The sequence below is a fragment of the Meleagris gallopavo genome, chromosome 2, assembly GCF_905368555.1.
Source record: "Meleagris gallopavo chromosome 2, MGAL_WU_HG_1.1, whole genome shotgun sequence".
Lineage (NCBI taxonomy): Eukaryota > Metazoa > Chordata > Aves > Galliformes > Phasianidae > Meleagris > Meleagris gallopavo.
The window spans coordinates 40,034,018-40,059,604 of NC_139405.1; the positions used below are offsets into that span (position 1 = coordinate 40,034,018).

General features: G+C 43.0%; 1 protein-coding gene and 1 long non-coding RNA gene across 3 annotated transcripts in view; one reads left to right on the top strand and one right to left on the bottom strand.

Annotated features, from left to right (window-relative positions):
- Positions 1-1,470, top strand: part of PSMB1 (proteasome 20S subunit beta 1) — a 6,364-nt gene extending 4,894 nt beyond the window's left edge. Inside the window, exon 6 of the mRNA XM_003204047.5 lies at positions 1,194-1,470. Within this exon, the coding sequence (XP_003204095.1) occupies positions 1,194-1,379 (186 nt within the window). The 3' untranslated portion in view covers positions 1,380-1,470. The remainder of the gene's footprint in view (positions 1-1,193) is intronic.
- LOC146544947 (uncharacterized) overlaps positions 1-25,587 on the bottom strand; it is a 29,272-nt gene continuing 3,685 nt past the window's right edge. Inside the window, exons 3-4 of one of the 2 annotated variants that reach the window (XR_014882153.1) lie at positions 25,362-25,587; positions 1-16,996 (exon numbers count right to left, since the gene is read on the bottom strand). This is a non-coding gene — a long non-coding RNA (uncharacterized LOC146544947). The other variant, XR_014882152.1, reaches the window with a different exon arrangement.

Consider the following 25,587-nt stretch of genomic DNA (forward strand, 5'->3'; position numbering starts at 1 on the left):
TTTGTTCTTTGTGTTGTTGTTTTTTTTTTTTTTTAACAATCTCAGTGAAGATTTGCAATATTTAAATTGATGTGACCTTACTTTTGAGAGGTATTATTTGAGAGAAAGTTTGGGTATATTACAGGTAACATTATCAATCCGTACATTTAAAAATTGTGTGGTTCTACCTTCTCAGGAGATCTGAAAATGTTGATTTCAGATTTTGTTAAGGTTGGACAGTGGACAGTCTTGTTACAGTAGTTAAACGTTTTAATCGAGAAATTGTTTCCCACAGAAGCTGATTAGCTGACAAGGGAGGTGGAAAGATAATGTAAATATTCCTAATACTTGGCATTAAATAATAATAAGTTAAGAAGGCAGACTATATTATATACTCACATTAATTGATAAAATTAATTGATCACAGAACTATAGGAGTTGGAAGGGACCAAACCAATCAAGGGATCAAACAACTGTATGGTTGTCTGATATTCTTCAAGTTTTCTTCAAGTTGTGACTATTTTCATGATATTCTTATGTAAAACTGCTGAAAACTTACTTAAATCTGTGAAAACACTTGACTGACTTTATTGAAGCTCTTGTTGGATGTGTGAAATCTTCACAGGTTTTTTAACTAATTTTTCAGCTTTCATTCACTTTTAAGGTTCATTAGCTGTAGAGAATAAAACATCTTCTGTTTCAAGTTGTTTTTATCATTTCTGAGTCTGAAGCACAGTAAGTGACCCTTTGCCCTCCTTTTTCATTTTGGACACTTAAGTAAATCAGCTAGGATACACTAATAAAGCCCATCATGTTCCATTATGAGCTGTTGTCTTTAAGTTCTGGGTGCACTTAGAATTACTTGCTTGGAGAAAAAAAAAAAAAAAAAAAAAAGGCTCCTAACTACAAAATGACCAGGAATGAACTTGTGTGTAGTTTTGATACTGCTAACCCGGTGAAAAATTTCTGAAGAAATAGATGAGTGTCTTGTTTATACTGAATGTTAGTAGGAGAGGCTATGCTTCACTTTAGTCGTTAGTGCTGGTAAAGTTCTGACCATGCAGCTATAAACTCTATGGAGAACTACTTCTGCCAACTCTGGGTTTTAAAACAGGCTAATCATTTGTGTAAACTTGCTCATCTAGTGCACGGACTGAAAATGCCTTTGTGTTAGATGGAAGGTACTTCCTTTGAAATGCTTTATCTTTCCTTAGATTGGCTTCAAGAACATGCAAAATGTGGAGCACGTACCTCTGACCCTGGAGAAGGCTTTGCAGCTGGTTAAGGATGTCTTTATTTCTGCTGCTGAGAGAGATGTATACACTGGTGATGCACTTAAGATTTGTGTTGTCACCAAAGATGGAATTAAAGAGGAAACCATCCAGTTAAGAAAAGACTAATTCAGTTCACATACAAACGTGTAATCTACGATGTACAATTTAACTCTAATGTGAAGGTGTTTGTGTTATTAAATTTTTTCAAGAAGTTTAACTGTTGTAATTCTGAATATTTTCTTTTCTTTGGTAGAAGTGATAGTGGTATTTTTATGTATATGTGGTTGTTATTTTTTTTTGGTTTTAGAAAACAGAGTAATTCATGATAAGGGACAGGTAAGTGAGGATGTGATGGAACATCCACCCAGCAGGTTGTCTAGGGCAATAATTCAAGCTGGCAGTGATTAAGTCACTGAGAGAAGCCTGAGGGCTATCAAAAGGGACTTCAGGGAACTGGAGCAGTTAATGGATGGAATGGGAGTACAGGTGGTGTTTTCGTCCAACCATTCAGTGTCAGGCAGCAATACTGAGAAGACTAGGAAAACCTATCTGATAAGGCATGGCTAAGAAGCTGGTGTCTGCACGAATTTTATTTTTTCAACATGGGGTGAATGCACCTGGCCTGATGGTGTCTCCCTAAGTCATAGGAGGAAAAGGAACTTCCTTTAAACTAGGTTTGAAGGAGGAAGCAGGTGATAGTGAGCCTGCCCATGACAAGTTCCAGGATAGTATAGCTAAGAGGGACAAGGTGCTCCTCCCTGAGAAGAGTCAGGGAACACTGTCACTTCAGGAAGCAGTGGGGGAATACCTCATATTTTTCGCAGAGGCTCTTGGGAGGGCTTCTCTAAGAAGGTAATGCAGCTGAAATGCCTCTATACCTATGCATGCAGTGTGGGAATTGGAAACTGGTGCGTTTGGAAATCTATGATTTATTGCTATCATTGAAACGTGGTGAGATGATTCACGTAACTCCCATATTAAGGAAGGGAGAAAGGAAGACCTAGGGAACTGCAAGCCAGTAAGCCTCACCTCTGTGCCTGGGAAGATTGCAGAACAGATCCTCCTGGAAGAGATGTTAAGGCACGGGTGAGATGTGGAAGTAATCCAAGACAGCCAGCTCAGCTTCACTGAGAACAGATTGTGCCTTAGCAGTCTGATGGCCTTCTAATAATGGAGTGATGGGATGGGTGGACAACTGATGGACATCTGATGTCATCTACCTGGATTTCTGCAAGGTCTTTGATGTGTTCCTTCACCACATTGTTATGTCCAAATTGGAGAGATACGGATTTGAAGGTTAGGCTATTAGGTGGATAAAGAATTGGTTGAATTGTAGCCAGAGGATTAGTGTCAACTTCTGTGTTCAAGAGGCCGGTCACAAGTGGTGTCCGCCAGGGGTTCATCTTGGGACCTTTTGTCAATGTTACAGACAGTGGAGTTGAGTGTACCCTCAGTAAGTTTGCTGCTGACATTAAGATGAGTGGTGCAGTTAATGCAATAGAAGGGAGGGACAGCAGCCAGAGGAGTCTGGACAGACTTAAAAAGTGGGCACATGAGAATCTAATGAGGTTTAACAAAGCAGAGTGCAAGGTGTTGCATTTGGTTTGAGGCAATTCCCAATTGAGAAGAACTCATTGAGAGCAGCCCTGCTGAGATGGACAAAAAGCTGGACATGAGCCATCAGTGTGCTCTTGCAGCCTGGAAGGCCAACAGTATTCTAGGATGCATCAAAAGAGGGGTGGCCAAGAGGGGGAGAGAGATGATTGTCCCTTTTTACCCTTTGAAGCCCCATCTAGAGTATGTGTCCAAGCCTGGGGACCCCAGCACAGGAAGGATATGGGGCAGATGGAGTGGGTCTAGAGGAGGCCATGAAGTTGATCAAATGACTATTGTGGAGCTGTTGGAGGAGGTCAAGTGGAGGGCTATGCAGATGATCAGATGGCTGGAACACCTCTCCTATGAAGAAAGGTTGAGGCTATTCAGGCTGGAGAAGAGGAGACTGCAGGGAGACCTCATTGCAGCTGTTCAGTCTTTAAGGGAGCTTCTAAACAGGAGGACAAACTTATTACACAGTTTGATAGTGATAGGACCATGGGGAATATCTTTAAACTAAAAGAGGGGAGATCTAGATTGGATATTAGGAGGAAATTTTTTACTCAGAGGGTTGGCTGGTGAGGTGCTGGCACAGGCTGCACAGAGAAACTGTGGATGCCCCATCTCTGGAAGCATTCAAGACCAGGCTGGATGGGGCACTGGACAGCCTGAGCTGGTAGGTGGCAGTCCTGCCAATGGCAGAGGGTTGGAACTAGATCTTTAAGGCTCCCTCCAACCTAAGCCACTCTATGGTTCTATGATACAGTGCTAAGAGTGAGGCTAAAGGTTTGTTGAAGTCATTTTGGTTCATCTCATCTTAATCTATTCATCTAATTACAAGGTTAATTTAATGTTATTCCTGCAGTGCCTTATGCTACAATGTGGAAAAGTGTAAATTTATTAATATTGTATCAACAAACTTTTGTGATAACACTAACAGTTCAGCCTTGGTTTAGTGAGAAAAGCATTAGCTGTGCTGCTGCTGCCTGAAAACCACTTTCTCTGTAGGAGGGAGGGCATTAAGTGAAACCTTTCAGAGTTGAGTTCTGAATGCTGCATCTTGTCTCACCTCCACAGATTTATAGTCGATTGACGTCCAAACTAGGAAGCATCTTTTTCTGGCTGCCGATGGAAAATAAGTTTGTATGGAGATTCTTGGAAGCCTGTTAAAGTTTGGAGGGGGAGGGGTGGGCTGTTTCCTACTACTGCTTTTGATTCTTGGGAAATTGCATCAAGCACAGACTGTTAGTTGGATTCCTGGAAATTGACTTTAGTGCTTGGACCTCCAGAAAAGCAGGGATGTGTAATCGAGAGCAAAATAATCTTCTTTCTTACGGGAATCTTTTCAGATATGTAGCCACACAGAGGGGGGACATGCAGAGTATCTTTTTGCTTGAGGTTACGTGCTTGGTCTTTATGAAAAGTAATTTTGCGTAAGTATGTGAGTTTGTAGCAAGTTTGTGACCTGTTTGGAGATGGCCAAATTGCAGTAATACAGCATTTTACATGTCACACATTTTTCCTAGCTCTGGCAAACCTTCATGAGAGATGATAGTTTCAGGCTTTCTAGGCAGTACCAGTAGTAGGTAACTGCTTCAACCTCAGCAGTAAAACAGGTACTGCGTTTAATATGACTCTGGGAGTGGTTAGGAAATCCAGTGAGGGAACTTGAACAGCTGTTTCCCAAGGTCCCCATGGCCGCTTGGTGCCGCTGTTGGGCTGTGTAAGAAGGGAACTTCGAATCTCAGGCAGATGGGGAAGAAAGGAGCTCAGCCTCCCAAGTCTGAAGGGCACAGACCGAAGTCACTTGATTATTCGAGTCAGAACTTCTAGGCACACTCAAGTATCTTACAGGGATGTTTAGGATTGCATGCAAAAGTCACATTAAATGTACACAGCTGTATTTATAGGCTGTTTCTTACTGAGCACACAACACAGTGCGGTAGTTCCAAGAAAGCAAAGAATATATATACTTGAAATTGAAAATCAGCAATGCCAGATTAAATACACCCTATAAAATTTAATCAAAGTGCAGTCAAGCTCAGCTACCCTTGGAATTGCACAAGTATGTCACAATAGTTTAGTACAGAGTTGCTGAACTGTAATGAAAGTGAGTAGTATTTAAGTTGCAGTGAGAAGCAGTTGATGGTAACAAGCTGGCATGCGTGCCTTATGGACAGCTCTATCCCAGTATACAAGATTTAAGCAGTTATCAAGGAAGGGCGACAAACAAGAGGAACCATGTAACTTAGACTTGAATGAATGTAATGCTGTTAATGGATGCCAAATGAGTAGGAGAAACACAAAATGATTTGAGTGTTCAGCTTGTTTGCAGTCACAGAGGAGGTACAATAGCAGGCACTGAGGTTGCAAGTTCCCTTGCTGCTGTGTGCCGTTACTATCTGGTCAGAGCACTGGAGCAGGTGAGATGGCCATTTTGTGTTATCTTCAGTTTTCCTGCAGAATAGTCTGACTGAAGAATTGGTAGGGAATGAAAGCTTTTACACAGGCCTTTTGGACTGCAAATAGCAAACTCATTTCTCAGAAGAAGATATTAGTTGTTGTATTCATTTCCTATATGCAGTGGTGTGAAACTAGTGATTTATAAATGTTTGTTTCCCAATGTTTTTAACTTCCCTGGTTGTACCCTGCCTTGATGTCCTCACTATTCACGCTCAGAGTGACAGAAAATACATAAGAGGAAAAATATTCAGAGGCTGCTCAGTTAGTTATTGCTTGGTCATTAGTATTAAGATACATTAAAGCATTATGGATGTCTCATGCAGATAAAAAGCAGCAAGAGGCTTTTTAAAAATCCACTGAGCTATTTAGCTTTGCTTGCAAACATCACATCATCTTGTTAGGGTAGGAAGGTGGGAATACCCTGACTTTTTACAGCCCTCCGTAGTGTTGTGTCTGTAGTTGTTGTATACAAATCAAACCAGTAGTAATCTTGCACTGTCTACAATGTATATTAATTTTTTATTAAGCACTTTGAGCGCTATTTAGTTACAGAACTCTGTAGGCAGATATGCTGTACAGGTACAGCTGGACAAAACAAATGTATGAATACCACTTACAGTTTCTAGAAGCAAGAGGGCCTGGTAGGTCTGCTTGGCTATGGACTAGAAGTCTCTCTTGCATTTCTATGGAAGATAAGGGAGAGGAAAGATCTTTATCTCGCAATACCTTTTCTTAATGCTAAAGAAGAAACACATGTATTTCAAAAACAAGCTGTTGCAAAATTTTTTGGTTAATCTTGGAGAGAGCACTTCTAACCACCTGGATCAAGTACTTCCACGTGGTAGAGGGGGCATAATGAGCTGCAGTAGCGAGCTTAGCTTCGTCTGCCAGCAGTGCTAAGCAATACCTTAAGATGGCAATGGTTAGTTACTGTTGCAGATTTCAACAGTTACACAGGGTGTGGGTAAAAATAGTCATACATACTTTACTGGTTTCCCACTGTAATGTGCTTCACCGTAGTGTTTACTGAGGAGACAGGAGGCTTTATTTTGATCTCTGCCAAATGGCAGCACATTGTTGCTTATATGAGAGACTGCACAAGGTCAGAATTGGCCCTGAAGAGTAGGTTTGTAAGAAAGTAGGCCTTGCTTTATTTTAGACATATGTTTTTCAGCAATATTGTTTATGTGTCAAATCCATTTTGTGTACAGGGGAGGGGGCTTGTTATTATGGAAAGTGGAAGTGCTTGACAGGGCATATATACTGCGTATATGCTTCTAGGACTCTGGTTCACGGTGTCATTCCTGTGTCAAGGATAAGTTTAATTTTCCTTTAGCTAAAACTAAGATGATCTTAAGATTGACTCATAAAATGTTGTTTTATAAACCAATTACTGGGCTTTCTCACCCCAGGAAGGCATTTTTCCTGTTTACAATGCCTGCAACACTACGTGCCTCAGTGAGGTGGGAGGCAGAAGTGGGCTATGTCTGTTACTGCCATTTCCTAGAGAAAAGCAGTGATGTAGGAATTATAAAATGCAATTTGGAGTATAGCAGTTTGAAGTGATTCTACTTTAATTTGCTCCTTTACACTGCCTATTTATCCCAGAATTATCCATACTGGGAACCAAGAGAAAGCAGGCTTTGTATGGGCACTGTTTAATGATGATAGAATCACTAAGGTTGGAAAAGACCACTAACGTCATCTTGTCCAACCATCAACCAAGTTTTGATGCTAAGTTTTACAAACCCAAGCTTGGGGAAAAGTGGCAGGAGCAAGCAGGGATGATTAAAAAAGCGCTTGTGGATCTGAGGAAAGTAACAGTGTTGTTTTTCCCCAGACAAGTAGAAGACACTTTTAGGAGCATAGAGTAATTTCTGCCTCTTCCAGGGCTCCTGATCTGGAGTCAGGAACCAACTTTTGAGTGAAAGGGATTTGGAGATGACAGCTTTCACATTCTTTCTTTCAGTCAGCTTTTGTTTAGCATGAATGCCCTTTGCTTTTGGCCATTTGAGGCAGTCATAAACCAGACAATATGGCGCATGGGCCCGGAGTTAACTAGGAGTTTTTTCCAGAACTGCCTTCTCAAGCCAAATTCCTTTTGAGAAGGGGTTTTGTCTGTGTGAGTGCAACACACTGAGACCAGCTTTATATTCTTTCAACTCTAATATGTAGTTAGTTTAATTGTGTGGACCATTTTATGTGGACTTCCTTTTCTAAGCAATCTCAACAGAGTGTTCATAATTACAAAAACATGGTTTAACAGAAAAACAAACAACAAATTCTCAGTATCTTTCCTGTTCGGCTGTTCTTGGACCTTTTCCTAACAGTTGCTGGCAAAGTTCAACTTCAGTGTTCATCTCGGAGGCTCAAGTGAGGGTAGAGATGGACTCTGTCAAGCAGCTCAAGTTCAGTGTAGCCTGCAATAATTAATATTCTTTGGCACAAGACAAATTAAAGGGATACTAGCAAGAATCATAGAATCGCTCAGATTGGAAAAGACCTTAAAGATCATCAAGTCCAATCACAACCTAACCATACTACCCTAAATCTAACAACTCTCTGCTAAATCATGTCCCTGAGTACCAATCCAAACGGTTTTTAAATGCAACCAGGGATGTCTGGGGAACTTATTCCAGTGCTTAACAACCCTTTCTGCAAAGAAGTTTTTCCCAGTATCCAACCTAAACTTACCCTGGTGTAACTTGAGGCCATTTCCTGTCACCAGTGAGAAGAGACCAACTCCGCTCTTGCTGTAAGCACCTTTCAGATATTGGAAGAGAGCAATATGTTCTCCCCTCAGCCTTCTTTTCCCAAGACTAAACAGCCCCAGATCCTTTAGTCTCTCCTCATAATGCATATTCTCCGAGCCCTTCACAAGCCTTATTGCCCTTCTTTGGTACCTGCTCCAGCACCTCCATGTCCTTTCTGTACTGAGCTGCCCAAAACTGAATGCAGCGAGGCCTCACCAAGGCTGGGTAAAGGGGCAGAATTACTTCCCTAGTCCTGCTCACCATGCCATTCCTATTACAAGCCAGGATGCCATTGGATGTCATATTCAGCTGACTGTCCATCAGTACTCCAAGGTCCCTTTCCATCAGGCAGCTTTCCAGACACTCCTCTCCAAATCTGTAGGGTTGCCTGGGACTGTTGTGACCAAAATGCAGGACCCAACTCTTGGCCCTATTGAAAATCATACAGTTAACCTTGGCCCATTGATCGAAAATGCAACCAGTGCTTCGTACTTCAGCCAAAGAACCATGAGAGAAGGGTTAAAAACTAGGATTCTTATTCTTGGTAGAGAAATGAGATGTAGAAGACTGGAAGTAGTAGTGCAGTGTTATAGATAATGCACTGTTGACGTATTTGGTTTACCTGAGCCCTGATGACTCTGAAATTTAGATATTTCTGCTGCTTAGCATTCTGCAGCCACAGAGGTATGGTGATCTCCTTGGTTCTAGTACAAGAAGTCACTGATGTGCTGATTTACCTGGGAGCCCCTCAGAGTGCTCTTGACATCTGCAGTGACAGTCCTGCTGATGTGGCTTAGCCTGGCAGGATTACAGCTTCTCTGCACTGATGCTATGTTTAACCATAGCTTTGTGGCTTTGTGCGAAAGGTCTGTAATCAGCTTGGCGGCTGGATCTGATGAGTGATCAAGCTGCTTACTGGGTTCTCATTGCAGTGCTCTTGTGTTTGAGACCTGGACAGCTCAGCCAGCTAGACCTGGAGCCACTGGTGGAGCTGTACACAGGAGTTGGTGATGCTGCTGATGCTGCTGAGTACTCGGAAGTGTGTCCCCTACCACGAGCTCACCCGTCAGAACATATATCATCTGTTTGGCAGCTTGCTTATGTGATCTTTTTAGAGAACTTCATGTACCAAGATTGCAGGAAGTTTGAAGGCCAAATGAGGAGGAAAAAAAAAAAAGAAGAAGAAGAAGAAAAAAAAAAGAAGAGGGAAAGCTTTTTCTTAGGTTTTATATAAGAATCCATTCTGGAAAAAGCCACATTCCAGTGTCACTGCTTTATGCTTGATCTGAACTTTTCTTGACATCTACCCCTGACAGCAGAATGGTTAACACAATCTCCATTAAGTCCCGTGGCAAACAAACATTTTGGTGCGGCTGGTATTTGTTTGCTAGTTGCAGACAAGTCGATCTCATTAGAACTGCATTTACAACTTCTGCCAAGCATTTTGAAACCGGTTGACATGCTCAACAGCTGCTGGAGCCGGAACGGCATTTCATTCTCCGCCTCCATCTTATTAGCACAGGAGATGGCTTGATTAATGATACTTAGATGGGATTTTTAAAAATGAAAGTTTGTCTTTGGAAGAGCTGTGCAGAGTGTTTTCATTCTCTGATTTAAAATAAGCCACAAAGCCTGGGTTTTTTGTGCTCTCACAAAAGCCAAGAGAAGCACTCGTCCTGAGCTAACCCACAAAATTTGAAGTAAAAGCATCCAAAGGATGATGCAAAGTGTTTTCAGCTGGTACTTAGTGGGGCTTTTGCACCAAACTGCTCCGTAACAAAGCATGACCAAACAAGATTTCCATGGTGATACTTAGACTTTTCTTGCACAGCCCCAGCCCTGTGCAAGGTGGAGGAATGGAGTTCTAAACCTAGGCTGTCAATGTGCTTCATCTGGCTATGCAGACTTCAATATTAGGGGCTCTGTTAGCCTTCAGCTCAGTTAAGGTATGACATTGTCACAGGGGCAGTCTTCACCAGGTTTGGTGAAGCACAAGAAAACCAAGATGTTTTTTTTTTGGCAGCTGAGAAATCGCAGTGATCAAAGCAGCACCTACCATGCAGGCAATATCATCCCTAATTTAATCCATCAAACTCCTCCACAAATGTTGACATTTCTGGCAACTTAAACTCTGTGTTGGTGTAAGTGTTCTCCAGTTAGTCTCACTGCAGAGTGTGATGATAAAGATGGCCTGGCTGATTGAGCTTAACCCCAGAAGTGGGGGGTGAGCTCACAGAAGCAGGCTCTTGTCAGCGTCTGCATTCACTTCCCAGCCCATATGCAGGCCATAGCTCTAGCCACAGTGTTGGACTATGGGATTGCTGCCTTGTAAGCTCTGACTGCACGTCTTAATGAGACAGCCCAATTAGATGGCTTGACAGACCATCACAACAGTGATGCAACAGGGCTCAAACCCCCTGGCAGGAGCAGGAGAATTTCAAAGAACTACTTTAAAAGAAAAGTCACAGAATAGCTCGCACACAGCCCTGCAAACAACATCACCAAGAGGACTGTGCAGAATACGGAGAGGGGCTGTGATCATCAAGACAGAAACAAGACAAGTCATAGGAGTTAGTTGAAACACTTATTTCCCTGGCTGATACTCTGTGTAGGCACAGCATGGGTTTCAGGTATTATCTATGGCACATAACTGCTTTAGATAAGTCCCGCAGTATTAATCTAATGCTGTCTACAAAGAGTTACAACACAGCCTTTGTAAAAATGGGCATGTACAGAATAGCTCATGCCAGGACAGGTGTTACATTGTCCCACGGGTACTCACAGATGCACAGGGCTGCATTCACTAATTCTCCCATACCCGTAAAGCATTTCCTACCCAAAAATTCATATTACAAAGCTCTTCTCCTTTCTGAATGAGCCCCTTTTGCTCATGTTCACATATATGTCAAGGAGAGTCCAAAATTAATAAAGAAGGGAATGTAAATTGCTGGCTACTGACACCATAGTGGCAGGTCAATGTTATTTTCCCTAAACTAAAGACCCATGCACACATCCTGCTTGAGCTGCTTGGATGTCAGGAGAAGCATAGGTGAACTCTGTAGCATCATGAACTGTATTTGCTTCCGCAGAGGAAAATACTCTGTCAAGCAACAAGTCAGTAGCACAGTAGGGAAGTTTTTAATAAACTCATGCTCAGCTACTGCAATATTAAATGATAGTTCAGTGCCTAACGCTGTTAACTAGTGATAGGACGATAGGGATTGGCCTCAAGTTGCACCAGAGGATGTTCAAATTGGATATTAGGAAACATTTCTTCTCTGGAAGAGTGGTGAGGCACTGCAAGGGGCTGCGCGAGGAGTGGTGGGGTGATCGTCCTTGGAGGTATTCAGGAAGTATGTGGCTGTGGCACTGAGGGACATGGTTAGCGGGCATGGTGGGGATGGGCTGGTGTTTGGGCTAGGTGGTCTTGGAGTCTTTTCCAACCTCAATAATTCTTGATTCTATGAGAGGCCATAAACAGGGCAATGCGGCAGCTGTAGGTGCAGTCATGCAGGGGCTGACAAGGAGACAGGCACCTGGGGCTGCCCGAAACCACCCCTGAGATGCACAGCATGGCACAACAAGCTGAGGGGGGCCAGGTATAGCAGGCTTCTGTATGACACCATGTTGTGGCACCTCAAAATGCAACACAGTGGTGTTGTTTGACTGCGCTTGCCCATATGTGTCACCATGGGTGCTGCAAGTGAGAGGCTTGCCCTCCTTGTTCCCCCTCACCACAGAGGGCCACCCAGCCATGTGCAGTGGAACAGAGCAGCAGCCCTCAGCCTTCGCATCTGTAAGGGCTGGAGCCCAGCCGGGCCGAGGTGCAGGACTCAATGGGCTGGCGGATCAGAGGGCCCGGCTGCGCTGCGCAGGATCTGCTCCGCGTGCACGCACAGGGGCCGAACATCTGTCAGGCAAACAAAAAGCAACCCAAGCGGAACAAAAGAGAGGATTATTTTCACTCAAGTTCTTCTTCAGTCGCAGCAGGCAACGCTCAAGCCGTTCTTGCATTCAGACTCTAAGGCCTTATGGGGTACGGGCTGTCCGGGAAATGCCAAACGCTGTTACCAGAAAACAAAAGAGGGGGGAAAGGAGAAGAAAAAAAAGTAGATATGGAAAATGCAGAATGTGTGGTTGGGTCATATTGTGCAGGAGGGCAGCCGAAGGGGCACCGGTGAGGGAACAAGGAGAGGGAGGGGAAAAGGACAGGGTGGTCATGCGCTCAAGAGAAGGTGACAGAAGATGGTGATGGTCCTTGAAAATACTGCTGAGCACATCAGCCGTGCCACAAGACACTGAATGCTGTTGCTCAGCTCTGAGGGGCAGAGGGCACAGAGGCAGTGCCTGTGCCTCTCCCTTGTGCTTGGCACTAGGTGCACTCACCTGTAAATAGCAGCCCACAGCATGCCATATACCCTTTACTTTTACTGCCTCCCTTTCTCGTCCGCTCCTTTGGTCCTTATCAAACTTCTGCAGGAGCACTGTGCAGGAAGAGTTGGGAGCTGTGGCAGGAGAAGAGGATACCATCTTCCTTTTCACTGCATAACACGCTATACTGGTCCCTTGCCATAGAACTTTCTAAGAGGATACTGTTTCTCATATGAAAGTTTTCTCTGCTTTAAATGATAAACTTTATAGTTTTTATTTTTAATTATTATTATTTATAAACATATCAGCAAAAACTTTTTCTGCACTATCCCCTTAAGCCAGAGTTATAGAAGTGTGAGCTTTTATGGCTTAGGATGCTACCTGCACATACCTCAGGAATTGCAGAGAATAACCAAAGCAAACGTGATTGCTTTAGCTTTAAGGAAAAATATCATCTATGGACAAATGTTAGCAATATCCTAACCATAATAAGGTATTATTGATGACCTGTATGAGAACTGCTTTCAGAAATTAAATAGGGGACTTCTGAAATTCCTGAGACATGACCAACTAGATACATCTCTTATAAAAAACCGCAGCCTGGGCAGAGCAGCAGCATTCTGGGAAAGCTGCAGGTAATAACTGCGGTCCAAGGACAGTCAGCAGCAACCCAGGCAGGGCAGGAGTGCAGCAAGGAAACAGGCTGTGGTCCAGAGCCTTTTCCCCATAGCGAGGCTGTGTCAGGCAGCTCATAGCCCAGCAGAAGCTGATCATTCCTGAGAGCAGTAAAAAGTGCAGGACTTGCGAAGCTTGGATATGATGTCCAAGACTAGTTATGAAATACTTTGTTTTAGCAGGAAAGTTCAATGTTTCTGACCTCCTGTGAGCCCTGTCAGTATCCAGAAACAGAGTCCAGGTACGTATGTGATCTGTGTAGGATACATGCAGGGGGTTGGATATGCTCTCCATGCACAGACCTGTGGTGTTGCGTGCGAGCTATGGCTGTTGCTGCTTGAAACATCTGCTCCAGCAACAGTAGGGAGCCTTATGGGGTAAATGGGTCTGGCTTTGCAGCATCCATGGTTCTGGCGGTTTTTCCCGTTCCTGTGAGGTTGCTCCACAGAAAAAGACTGTTCTGGAAGACATGGGTCAGTAACCTGCTCAGCAGAAGGCTCTGGGTGACCATCAAGACAGGCAGAGATCTGAGACCAGACCTGACCTGTGGGCATAATGGTTCCTGATTTTTCTGGAGTCACCGAGCACCCATGCCTCTCCTGCAGTCTGTCTCTCCCCTTATTAAAGGGCTTTTAATTGACATGGTAAAGACACATTACAAAGACAACAGCAACGTGCAATGTTACTATGACTTTACAGACCTTGGTCTTTGAGACTGCAGCTTGGGACCTCCTGCTCTGAGTGCCTAGGAGAGGAAAAGGATGAACTGGTGGCTCTCAGACAAACAACTGTGACGCGTGCCATCACAGTAAGTTCATGGTGGCTTCAGTTTTGACAGACTAAGTCAAAACAGAACCGAACAATCAGGGAGAGTTTTTGTCTTGTGGCTGCAAGGAATTCCCTGGTGGCTGCATGTGGCCACTGTTATTGTCTGTGGGAGTCACTGCCCTAAGAGAAGAATTCTTCAACAAGTGAACAAATAACTCAATTAGAAATGAAAGCAGTACATTCCTGAGCAGAGCTCAGCAGCCTCTTCTTCCAGTAGCAACAGTGGAAGTTCCCAGGCTCTGCATCTCTCAGCCCTCGACCCTGAGCCATAGCTCCTTGATCCCCTTCAGTAAATGACACCTACTAGGGAGTGCAACCGACTGCTTCACAATGACATGCCAGCTTGTTTCTTTTGGGTACCTTTCATTGAGATGTGGCAATGCACTTATTTTGGTTGGTCAAATTTCAGCTTAGAAAAATAATCCAATTACATATAACAAAATGGAAAAAGCAGGGGAGACGAGAGTAGATTTATGAACTGATGAATGATCTTTTTTGTTGAGAAATAATTATTGAGTACTCACTTTGTGGGTGAGCTTGGTCTACAAAGGAGAAGGGAAAATCAGCAGTCTTGGGATCTAAAAACAGACAAGAAATCAAACTCAAGCAATTAGAGGTTGGCCAATCTGAATCATGGAATGAGTGCAGATAATAATGACTTTCCTCCAAGGTACGAAAGAGAGAGGAAAGTATTTTTGTTAAATGTATTCAGTGGGTATGGGAAGCAGGGACCTCCTGCATGGAAGAAAATATCCTTTGAGTGTACGTCGTGGTAATCTAGTACTGAAAAGCAGAAGGGGTGAAGGAATTGTGAACAGCTGGTAAGTGGCAGCCCTGTGCCGAAAGAATAAAGTGTGGAGGAGGGGAGAAAGCAATTAAAAAGAGGGGAAGAGGGGAAGGGGGAAGGGGGGCTAAAATGGAAACTCCTAATTTCAACAGTAAAATAAAACCAAAACAGAAAAACAAAACAGATGTGTTGGGAGTGTATTGTCAAACACCAGATTCCCGTGGATCCTAAGAGCTGCAGAAGCCATTGTCCTCTGTTGGGGATGGGGGCCATAAAAAACAACACGCTGGGCTGGGAACGTAACTGCTGTGTGCTCTCACTCACAGTTCTCAGCTAAACCCAACACAACTCTCTACTGATCACAAAAGATGCTTCAGAGACAATGAATGCAGCTCTGACTAGTTGACCTGTGAGCGCTCACCTTCCTTTTTGTGCTCCTAAAGCTGCACTTCTGACATCAGGAATAGAGGCTTATCTCAACCTCAGGCAAGGCACACTGACTTTTCCCTGTCTTCTTTAGGTACCACAGTAGCTCACTGAGGACATGTCTGTGGCCAGGGTGAGTGCAGCACATGCTCACTGATACACCAAGCTGGAGAGCAGGTGAAACGCTGTGTGCTGGTGCACAGCAGGAGATCCTGAGCTGCTGCTTTCAGTTTCCTAGTGAATGTACTTCTCTCACTGCTGGTTGTTGGTTTCAATCCTTCTGAGCAGGCAGATGCCAACACTTGCCATGATGGTACATGTGGTTGGTACTAGGCTTAAGATGGCTGGTCACTGACTTTTCCAAAGTACCTTTCATAGATCTCTACTTTTCCAAATGCTGCTCAGGAATCAGGTGCAGTGTTCATTCTGGTTTGGACACAACTAGGTATGTCCATAAACATAATTCAACACCAATAAATGGAGACAACTTCAGCTCAGCAATCCTTAAATCAGACTACCCAAAACCTGAAGGACTTTCATTTTTTCTTGCCCAGTTCTTGCACACTGCTACTGATCACTGTTGGAAGATGGATACCAGGTGGGAAAGATCTTCCTTGAGCCCATGGGTATTGTCTTGTTTCCCTGTATTTTTCACTAGTGCTTTGCACATCAAGTGATTAAAATCAACTTGTCTTTGAAATAAATGCATTAAAATTACACTTATCCAAAGCTCTACATTAATCTAGCTGCCACATACTTCAACATGCAGAATATTTACAGTAAAAAAAATTCTGCTGATGGCTGCACTCATCGTTTTTAGGGCATGACTGACAGGGATCTATTTCAAGACACCTCCCTTTAAAAAAAGAAGAGAAAACTACCTTAATGGTGAGGCAGGGAGTGACAGCAACAGACAAAAGGTCACTGCTTTTTTGTTCTCCACATCTGAAGAAAATACACAGAACTCCATTGTATGACTTTTTCACTCACAGCATTGTCTCCCTTGACCTCATGCACATCTGCAGCCTCTGTTATCTCTGGATAACAGCTGTTCCATCGCTGATTATGCACCAGCTCCTGTTCAGTCTGCCTAAGGTGCTGTGAAAAGCCCCCAGGTTGCTGTGTTTATGAATGCGAATTCTAGATGAAACCTAAAACTGTTGGAAAAAAAAAAAAGATAAATAATGGGTAACTCTTCTTTGTCAGTTTGTTCAGTCATCTCTAACAAGTGAGCCTATATTTCAGAAGTTTGGAGATCTTTAAATCCCCACAACTCTCACCTAAATCCTTTTGTTTTAAAGTCAGCTTTTGACAGAAAAAAAAATAAATAAACGCACTCAGCACTGAGGAAAGAAGTAAGTTCTTCAGATATATAATTCACAGGAGCAGAATTTGAAGAACAATTAATTAACGAGGATTTTGAGTTAAAAGAGAGTGACTGAAGGGATGGGATATGTGCAAAACTGACCTCTTTGAATGCAAATGATCCTTGATCTTTATTTGGGGCAGAGGAAGTAATTTCTGTTTTCTCACGCTTGCTATGAGGAGCACAATTCCGCATGCACCTCCTCCCCAGGTAATTCATCTTCTGTGCCTCTCTACATCCCCTCCCCATCTCATTTTCCACCTCTGCCACTCCCCAGTTATGGATGCTCACATTCCCACATGGGTGCTAAATCCCACCAGTCCCTCAGTCAGAAGGATAAGGATAGAAGAGGATTTCTTTGATCTCCAGAGCTCTTTCATGGGTCGTTTCGGAGGTGAAGATGGAAGAAGGTGAGGATTTCCAGTTTATCAGCAAGGTGTTGATGGCCACCAGATTGCTGGGAACATAATAGAGGACAATCCTGTAAAAAAAAAAAGAGCTGCTTTTCCAGCTCAGCACTAAGTTGTTAATGAGCTCCTGGTGTAAATGCATCGGGCGCAGGGGCTGTACCTAAGCAGGTGGCTCTGCAGTGACAAGCAGCCCCAGGTTATCTACTTAGGAGTAAGTTGTACAGCTCCCGTCTGCGAAATCTCAGCACGCTCACTGAGCGTGTGTAGGACAACGCTGCAGATCCCACAGCAATGAGGTGTATTTTCAGAAGTGTGGCCCCACCTTACAGACTGTGGAAGCACAGGCTATCCTGTGGAGTTGGCCCCAGCCCTGCTACACGTGGCCCATTTGCCCCGTGGCCATCTGTAGAACAGCTGTCAAAAGGGGCTACTCGTTGATTACCATTGTAAAGGTGCTATGTATGCACAAACGCTGAAGGCAGCAGCGTGCCTATCACAGCACAGAGCACTGCACCTCATGTAGGATGCAGGCACATAAGCCTACTGAAATGACAGAGGGACAGAGTTAGAGGTAAATCTCAAACCTTTGTCCCAAATTGCCCAATTTGATTGCAAAACTGACTTTTTTTTCATGCTCGCAACTTTTCCTTTATCTCTTTGAGTCCATCTACATCACATCCCTTGCAATTACATTATACTCCCATTGTCCACGAGCCAAGAATTTGCCGAGAACTTGCAAAATCCTCACCCCTGATTGTTTACCTGTTTTGTACAGCATTTCTGCTGTTCTTCAGAAAGGAGTTCTACTATAGCTGCCTTCTGTTAGACAAAATTATGCAAATTGCATAGATTAAATTGCTGTATAATGGTTGATCAGCTTTTCCTTATTGTTTGCCATTTGTTACACAGGATTTGCGTGCATTTAAGAGTTTTATGTGTTTAATAGTTATTTAAGAGGCTTAGCATAGCTAATACCTTCAAGCAGTTCTATCCCCTCAGACTGCAGAGAAGTAAAGGTCGTCACTGGCTTTGACTCTGGGAGTTTGTAAAAATTGTTTTAAAAGCCCAAGTGGCCAAGGAGCTGGGGAGAAAGCAGTGATGTGGTGATGCTGGCAGGCTGCTGTTTACTACAAAGAGCCCCGTCCTCTGCTGATAAAGCTATGGAGCAGCCCCAGCTGGAGGAAAGGGCCCCACGGGATCCATGCCATCCTGCTCATCTCCAAATTCCATTTCATTCAATTATAGCCTGTTGCCACTCACGTACATGAAAAATCTTGGATTCCCTTTCATACGAGCATAGGCTCATAGTCCTGCTTGAGGCTGTTTGCAAGCGAACACAGAGGCATTTCCTCCAAGTTGCCAGATCCTGTTCTCATTAACATGTTGCCAACACATTAATCATATCTCAAACCTCGTGTGCCCCTGAGCAGGCCTTCCCTCCCAGATGCCTCATCCCCATTCCTTGACAGACGTACTTTCATCTCTCTCCTACTCCTTACACACCCCCGATCTCCTCAGAGAGCTGCAGCCCAGGCAGAGCCAGCAGGCCTGGGGAGGGGGGCAGGGGCAGGGAGCAGCTCACTGCCATGCAGCTTCCACGCCAGCAGCCCAGCTGAGGCCGCTCGGCAAAGCACACACAACTGCTGCAGTACCTACAGCTTTTCTGTAAGCAATTAACTGAAGAAGTCAGGTTCGGTTTTCTTAAACAAATTAGCCTTTTAGTATTGAGTTATACACACCGTTGAGAAAACAGAGAGTAAAGTAAATACGTGTTTGAAAAGCAACCCTTCTCCCATGCAGCCCCAGAGAGCAGTACTCACACATTTGCCCACTGCAAACAGATGGGCCATTTTCTTGCGTCTCTATTAGGTAATAGGCTCAAGCTGTGAACAAATAAAGCAGAAAACACCCAATATGCCACTGTGTTAATTTTGTCTTCCTGTAGGTGTCCCTGTCGGTTGCAAAAATGAGTCAGGCCCAACTTTTCCCTTTCTTATTTTGTTTTGCTAACAAAGAGAAAGACAAGTCACAACCTTGTTCTTGTGCAAAACAAACTCTGTTTTTCACAATAGCATATACCTAAGAAGCAATGGCTAAGCCACATGCTAGCCCTGCTTGATAGGCCATTGGTATATAGATTCTTTTTTCAGACTGCTGGATTCTCCTTTAAATCCACATCACAGTACATGTTACTAGTGACCCTAGTTTGAATTACATGCCCAGAACAAGTTTCCCCAATGTACATATCAATACACACAGTACATGTAGTTATACATCATTGGCACGGCCTTTCTTACTTGAGATAGATGGTGCGCTTCAGTTCAGGACAGGATCTATCTCAGACAGACCTGATAAACTCCTGTCACAAATGAATTGTTGCTTTTATACACAGGATTGTTTCCATGCTTGCATGAGGATTGTCAGGGGGACCAAAATGAAAGGAAACCACATCTAAGTAAGTCTAGCTATTGACTAAAACATTGTAGTGTGGAGAAAAAGATTCAGTATCATTTTTCCAAGGTCCTTCTGGTCCAAATTTGCAGTTTGACTTTTTTTGCCTAGGATGTTTTTGTTCTTCCAGGGCTGAATGCTTCAACTCAAGGAGGAGCAAGTGCTGAGCATCAGAGGGGGTTGTGCACTTCCCAACGCACACTGAAGAGTTTTTAATGCAGTCAGGCCTATGCTCAAGAGATATAAAGATTCTTCTCTTTCTTTAAAGTCTAACCTGATTAGAGTCACTCCTATGACTCTTAATTTACCACTATCGAACGACCTCTCCTATTGTTACAACCTTTCTTTCTTTCATGAGGGCTCTTTGGGAGCTTTTCACGTACTTGTTAAATGCTCTTGGTCACACAGCTTGCTCAAGGTTCCCTTGATCGTGTCATCGCTATGGTGTAAAATTGAATTACTTTTACAATGCAAGCTGTACCCTAGCAGAGGGAAGCCTTTTCCCACAGTTAACGGGGGTGGAAGGCTTCAAAATAAATGAATAAAGGAGCATACAAAAAAAAAAAAAAAAAAAAAAAAAAAAAAAAAGTGAATGTTCATTAAAAGGAAAAAGATTTTTTTCTCACCTTTTCTTGAAACGTGAGGAAGGCAAGCTCAAAGGGCTCTCTGGCATGTGTCAACCAACCCTGCTATCTCACTCTTGAAAGAGAGAAATGGATTGACCTGCTTGGAAGGAATTAATAGCAGTGGGATATAAAGTAATTGCAGTTTGCTTTATTTTTTTGGTGGTGGTTATAGAAGAAACACCAAAGTCTTATCTTCCTCAAGGAATCAAGAACACAAACAGTTTCTCCATGGCTGATGAGGGATGTGGGATGCTTACAGAGCTGTAGGTCACAAAGTTAGTTTTCATCTCGTGTCTTTTTTTGTAGGATTTGATACCAAATGACTGCTGTTATCCAAAGTAGAAATAAGTATTAAAACTAGACAAGCCTACACGACTAGACAAGAGCATGATTTGGAGCATGATGTAACTCCTAAAAAATAGAGTCACTCAGAATTTCTTTTGTATACAAAGGTATTCTTATACCTTGTTATGCTCTGTAGCCTTAACTGAGGGTATAGTCCTCCTAACCCTAGTAGAAATCCATCCACATACTCCACCCTGGCAAATACATCAGGCTTTTTTGTTCCTATTGCACTGTCTAGATCTTGATCAGCCCTGCTTTTTCCAGGATGTCATTATACACTTGTAACACCATACAGCATCAAGACTGTACCTACACTCCACTATTTCACCCTGGAGATAGCAGATGCTTGCACTCATTCTTCTCCTTGGTAACTCAGTCCCAGTTTCATGTGCCCCAGAATTCCTGTTTCAGTTCAAGACAGTCTCAAGCAATTTCACTTGTGTCTATTTTGTAAAAAGGGCTATGCTGCTGCATCACCACTGAGCTACCAAGTATATACTATGCTACACATACTCTGGTGAGAGCTTGTTTCCCACCTGCCAGGGTGACTTCATTGTACTGCTAATGCAAAAGCATGAAAGGTGTTTGTGGGAGCTGCTTCCACACAGGCAGCCCTAGGATGCTGGCAGAGCGCATGTGGGAAGATGTGATCTTCTCTTCTAAGAGAGACCCTCAGTCATCCAAGCAGCAGGAAGAACAATGGGAGCAGCACCTTTTGACTTGCATGGTTTTCATGTTTCTTTTGCATCCCCTGGATTTTCTAAGGCAGGCCGTGCATACTAAAGTGTCACCACTTGCACTTAAGGACTTAAGGTGATAGTGCTGCTTGTTCACATCAGTGTGAGAGGGACCCCACAGCAGGAAGTCAGCTCTTTCAGACCTCTTTAGAAATGTGTGATAATCTTATAGCGCATTGACACTTTCTCCCTCATCTCTCTCCCAGCCTCTAATTTCTCTTCAACAAGGCTGTGTTAGTCTCTACATTTTGTTGCTGCTGCTGACACAGCTTTCCTTTCTCTAAATTTGCCCTGTTTCACACATCGCTGTTCCATACCATTGCACTCTTCAGTGTTTTGTAGAAAGGTTTACATGTCCACTTGACACCTATCCTGCTGTGCAGTGCTCTTCATGATGCTTTTTTTCCATATACTTTAGAAGAGACACATTTGGTGATGGATATGCGTGGCTTTTTATGTTCTCTTTCTTTTCTTCTTCTTTTATTCCTCCTCTTATAAGGATTGCTCTGTATTTACATTTTGCTCTTATGTATCACATTCCTCTTGTTCTTAATACCTAAGTTTAGAGCCAGGTTTATTTTCTTCTTATTTTTTAACACTTTTTTTTTAAATCAAACATCCCAAATATGAAGAATTTACTAGGAAAGGAAAGCCCCAAGTTCAAGTCCCTCTATGAAACTCACATTCGAAGTGTGAATCCACATCCCATATGAACACACCAGCAAAATGATGTTTGTTCTCCGTACATGTTTGTTTCAATTACAAATCTACTGAACAACCACTGAAAGATTGTTTTATCTTGATGTGCAATGAAGTTGAAGGATCTGCAAAGAGTTTCCTGCCCAGCTCTATTTATATCATTGTAGTATCTGAGTGCCACTCAGAGGTTGATTAATTTGCTCATGCAAACCTGCAAACGAGGCAGTAATAGATCAAGCTAGGTTTAGAGTTAGGAAATAAAGATACAGAAAATAGATTAAGCAATTTTGCTAAGGTAATACTCAGTGTGCTATCTAACAAGATTCTTTCTCATGCCAGGTGAAGCTTTATCCCCAAACCCAACATTTTTAGTTAAGAAAGTGGCAATATTTATTCCACTACCCAATACCAGAGCACTGAGACTTACTGAACTTTTCATTAAAGCTGCATACAAGAACTAACGTCTTACAGGGTTCATCTGGAGTAGTGGCCACTATTTTATCTCTCCTGTAGGCTGTACACTGAAAGACACAGTGGAAAGGCAACAAGCCCAAAACCGTGCTGAAAATCAGCAGTGAAAGTCCTCATCCCACCACATGCACAACTGGGTCCCCTGTGGAGGACACCAGCTTTCCAGGATCCTTTTAATTTGATTTAAACATTGGATGCTAATACCTCTGTGTATATTATTAATCCTGGTGAAGATCAGCATTTTCCTCTTTAGTGCAACTGAGGTACTTTAAAACCCACCAGGATTTACACACCACATGTGGGCCTCTCTTAAGAAGCTCAGCTGTAAAAATAATTCTCATCACACATTTCAAAGTTGACTGTGGTGTTAAACACAGCAGACATTTGGTGAAGTGTACTCCTGGACAGGACCAAGTAGCGTTAAGAGTGCTAAGAAACTGTTCTCTCATTCAAACAGAGGCCACCAAAATTTTGAATTAGAACTCACAGGATTTTCTTCACTCTTTCATCTTGTCAGGAAATCTCTGTGAACTTCCCTCCTCTCCATTTGCTTTCCTTCCCTTTTCTCTGCTGCCATTTACCAGCCGGGCTGTTTTCTTCAAAGTACCCTCTAAATGTCACAACCACTGAACAACCGCAGCAAATAATGGAAATGCCCTAGTAACCCTTCTCTAAGCACTTACACACCAGCACTGAATAATTTGACCTGCTCTTATTCTTGGGATACATATTTCATTGTAGAGGCAGAGGAAAGGGAACGGCTTCAAGATTTTGTTCCCTTTTCTCTTGGTTCTCTTTTGATGTAAGACAGATCTACAAACATGAACGAAAAAAACCCTACAACCCAAACCAGATGCCCCTGAGAAGGAGTGTGCTAGCTAACACAGAATGAGGAACATTCCCATTTAAAGAGCAGTTGTACACACTTCAGTGTGTCTCCCTGACGATAAGAAAATTACTTAGAAGTCCTTGGGGACCTCTGAAACAAATAAGCCGTAAAAACAAAGGACTTGGATATAGCAAAGGTACATCTGCTTATTTGTGAACATAAGATTTCACCTGGGAAACAGTTTGTAAGACAGGATTTCAGGTAGAATGCCAGTTCTTAGTTTGGTTTTAAAAACCAGAAGCCTTTCAAAGAGCCATGGTTTTTGGCTGTCTGATTCTTTCTAATTTATCAAAAACACTTGCTCTGAAGGCCCACACTATTAAGCATTTTACTGAGTTCAAGTGTGTTAAGATTCACTACTTGATTAATCTTGGGATTTCTGTATCATTTTAGTCAGTGTTGCTTAAGCTTGTCATCTCTAGAATGATTTATTTCAATCTGTCTCTTTGATCATTGATAAGTATGAATTTCTTGATAGTTTGTATTTGAGATATGCCTGAAGCAATATCCTCAAACCGGCTTCTACTCAAGGTCAGAAACCAAATATTTAAATCAGCTCTTAAGCTTTGAAGATGATCTTACTGCAGTCCCAACAAGACCTCTAGATCTAATCTAGAACAGATCTTTTGATCTCTGCCCCTTTCTCTTTTACAGGGAGAGAACAATCCTCAATGTGAACTTTCACAATACTCTTCCCTCCTTCCCTTCAGGCTTTTCCCTCTACTTAATTTGCTTTACCCTAAACAAGCAGCATTGACCTTATCTACTGTTATTGCAGAGACACTTCGAACCTAAGAGTCACTCACTCTGTCTTACGGATCATGAGAGAGTAAAAAGTGTTCAATTAAGCTTTCAGAGGTGTGGATTTAGTGATATACTTATCTATTCACACATGTGCTCCTTCTGAAGTAAGTGCTTTGCATCAATGCAAAATACAACAGTGGCACTGACAGCACAACCAAAGCAAAGCCAAGGAGTTACCCTGGACGTGACTTAAAAGGGCACTAAAAGAAAGAAGGGGACACTCTTTACCAGGGTCTCTTGTGACAATACAAGGAGAAATTATTTTGAACTAAAAGAAGGAAGATTTAAATTGGATATAAGGAAGAAGTTTTTTACAAGAAAGATGGTGAGGCACTGGAACAGGTTGCCCAGAGAGGTAGTGGATGCCCAGTCCTTGGAGACACTTAAGGTCAGGCTGGACAGGGCTCTGAGCAGCCTGGTCTAGCTATGGATGTCCCTGCTTATTGCAAGGGAGTTGGACTAGATGAATTTTAAGAGTCCCATCCAACTCAAACAATTCTATGATTCTATGGCTGGAATATGTAGGTGAAGGAAATTCAGAAGAAACAAATATGGAAGAACACCTCCACAAATTCAGCAACTTAAGTGATTATGTAATGAGGAGAAAAAAATGTTTCTGTATCCCACTTGAGGACTGACATAACTGTCCTCCTGTAGTGCCTGTTTGGCAGCCTCCCATCAGATCTGCAATGGAGACTCTTCTCGGACCAGCTACAGCAGCCCAGAGTTGGGAAATACTCCTTCCTTTACCATAATTTTGCCAGAAAAAGCCCTTTCTTCGGTAGAACTAAGCCAGCAAAAGGGTTCATTGCTAATTCTGCTCAGCAAACTGACACTGAAGAGAAAATGTGAAGGCTAGCTGTTGGTTCAGAGAATGACTACATCAACATTCCCTGAAGGGCAGACGAAGCCCTGGCCCTTCTCACTGTGCAGCTGCAGGAGCTGTTTGCCTCCCAGACACCATGTGGCATCAGTTCCTCTTCTTAATTAGAAGCAGCATGAGCAGGAGATGTTTGCACACCCAGCCATCCCCCTCAATGTCTTACACAACTGCTCAAGAGATGAGTAGACCTTTGTGGTTGCTGAGACTGGCCTGCTTTGCAGGAAATGCATTGCTGCATACCCAATCTACTTATATGCTGTAGCCCTCTGTCTCTCTAGTCTGTAGACCTGTGGCAAGGATTTTCTGGGAGTGCATGGTGCCCAGCACAACACAACTCCCCTATGAGCTGTTTCTAAACTCTTAGACAAACAGTTGCTAATGATAAGATGTCCCTTGTTCTCAGTGTATAAAAATAAGCAAGCAGTTAAAAACTTTAGATGTTCATCTCCAGCTTTCCCCCATGCAATGGCGAAGTGGTCAGTGGAGTTGGAAAGAAGCAAACCCAAGCCCTTTAGCAGTGCTCTCACTCACCTACAAACCTCTTCTCTATTTTTACTGCAGCCTCTTTGGCAGCACAGAGTTCTTCACTTGTCTGTTAATACACTGAAGGTCATCATTTCCTAACCTGCCCTGTTGGCTTCTTCGTGGGATTTACAAGCTCGCTCCTTCTCCTGGTGATCTGATTTCCATGTGTATGAGATGAGGTGAGAGTTTGGCCACTTCAAAGCCTCGGAAATGGACACCAAGCACCGGGATG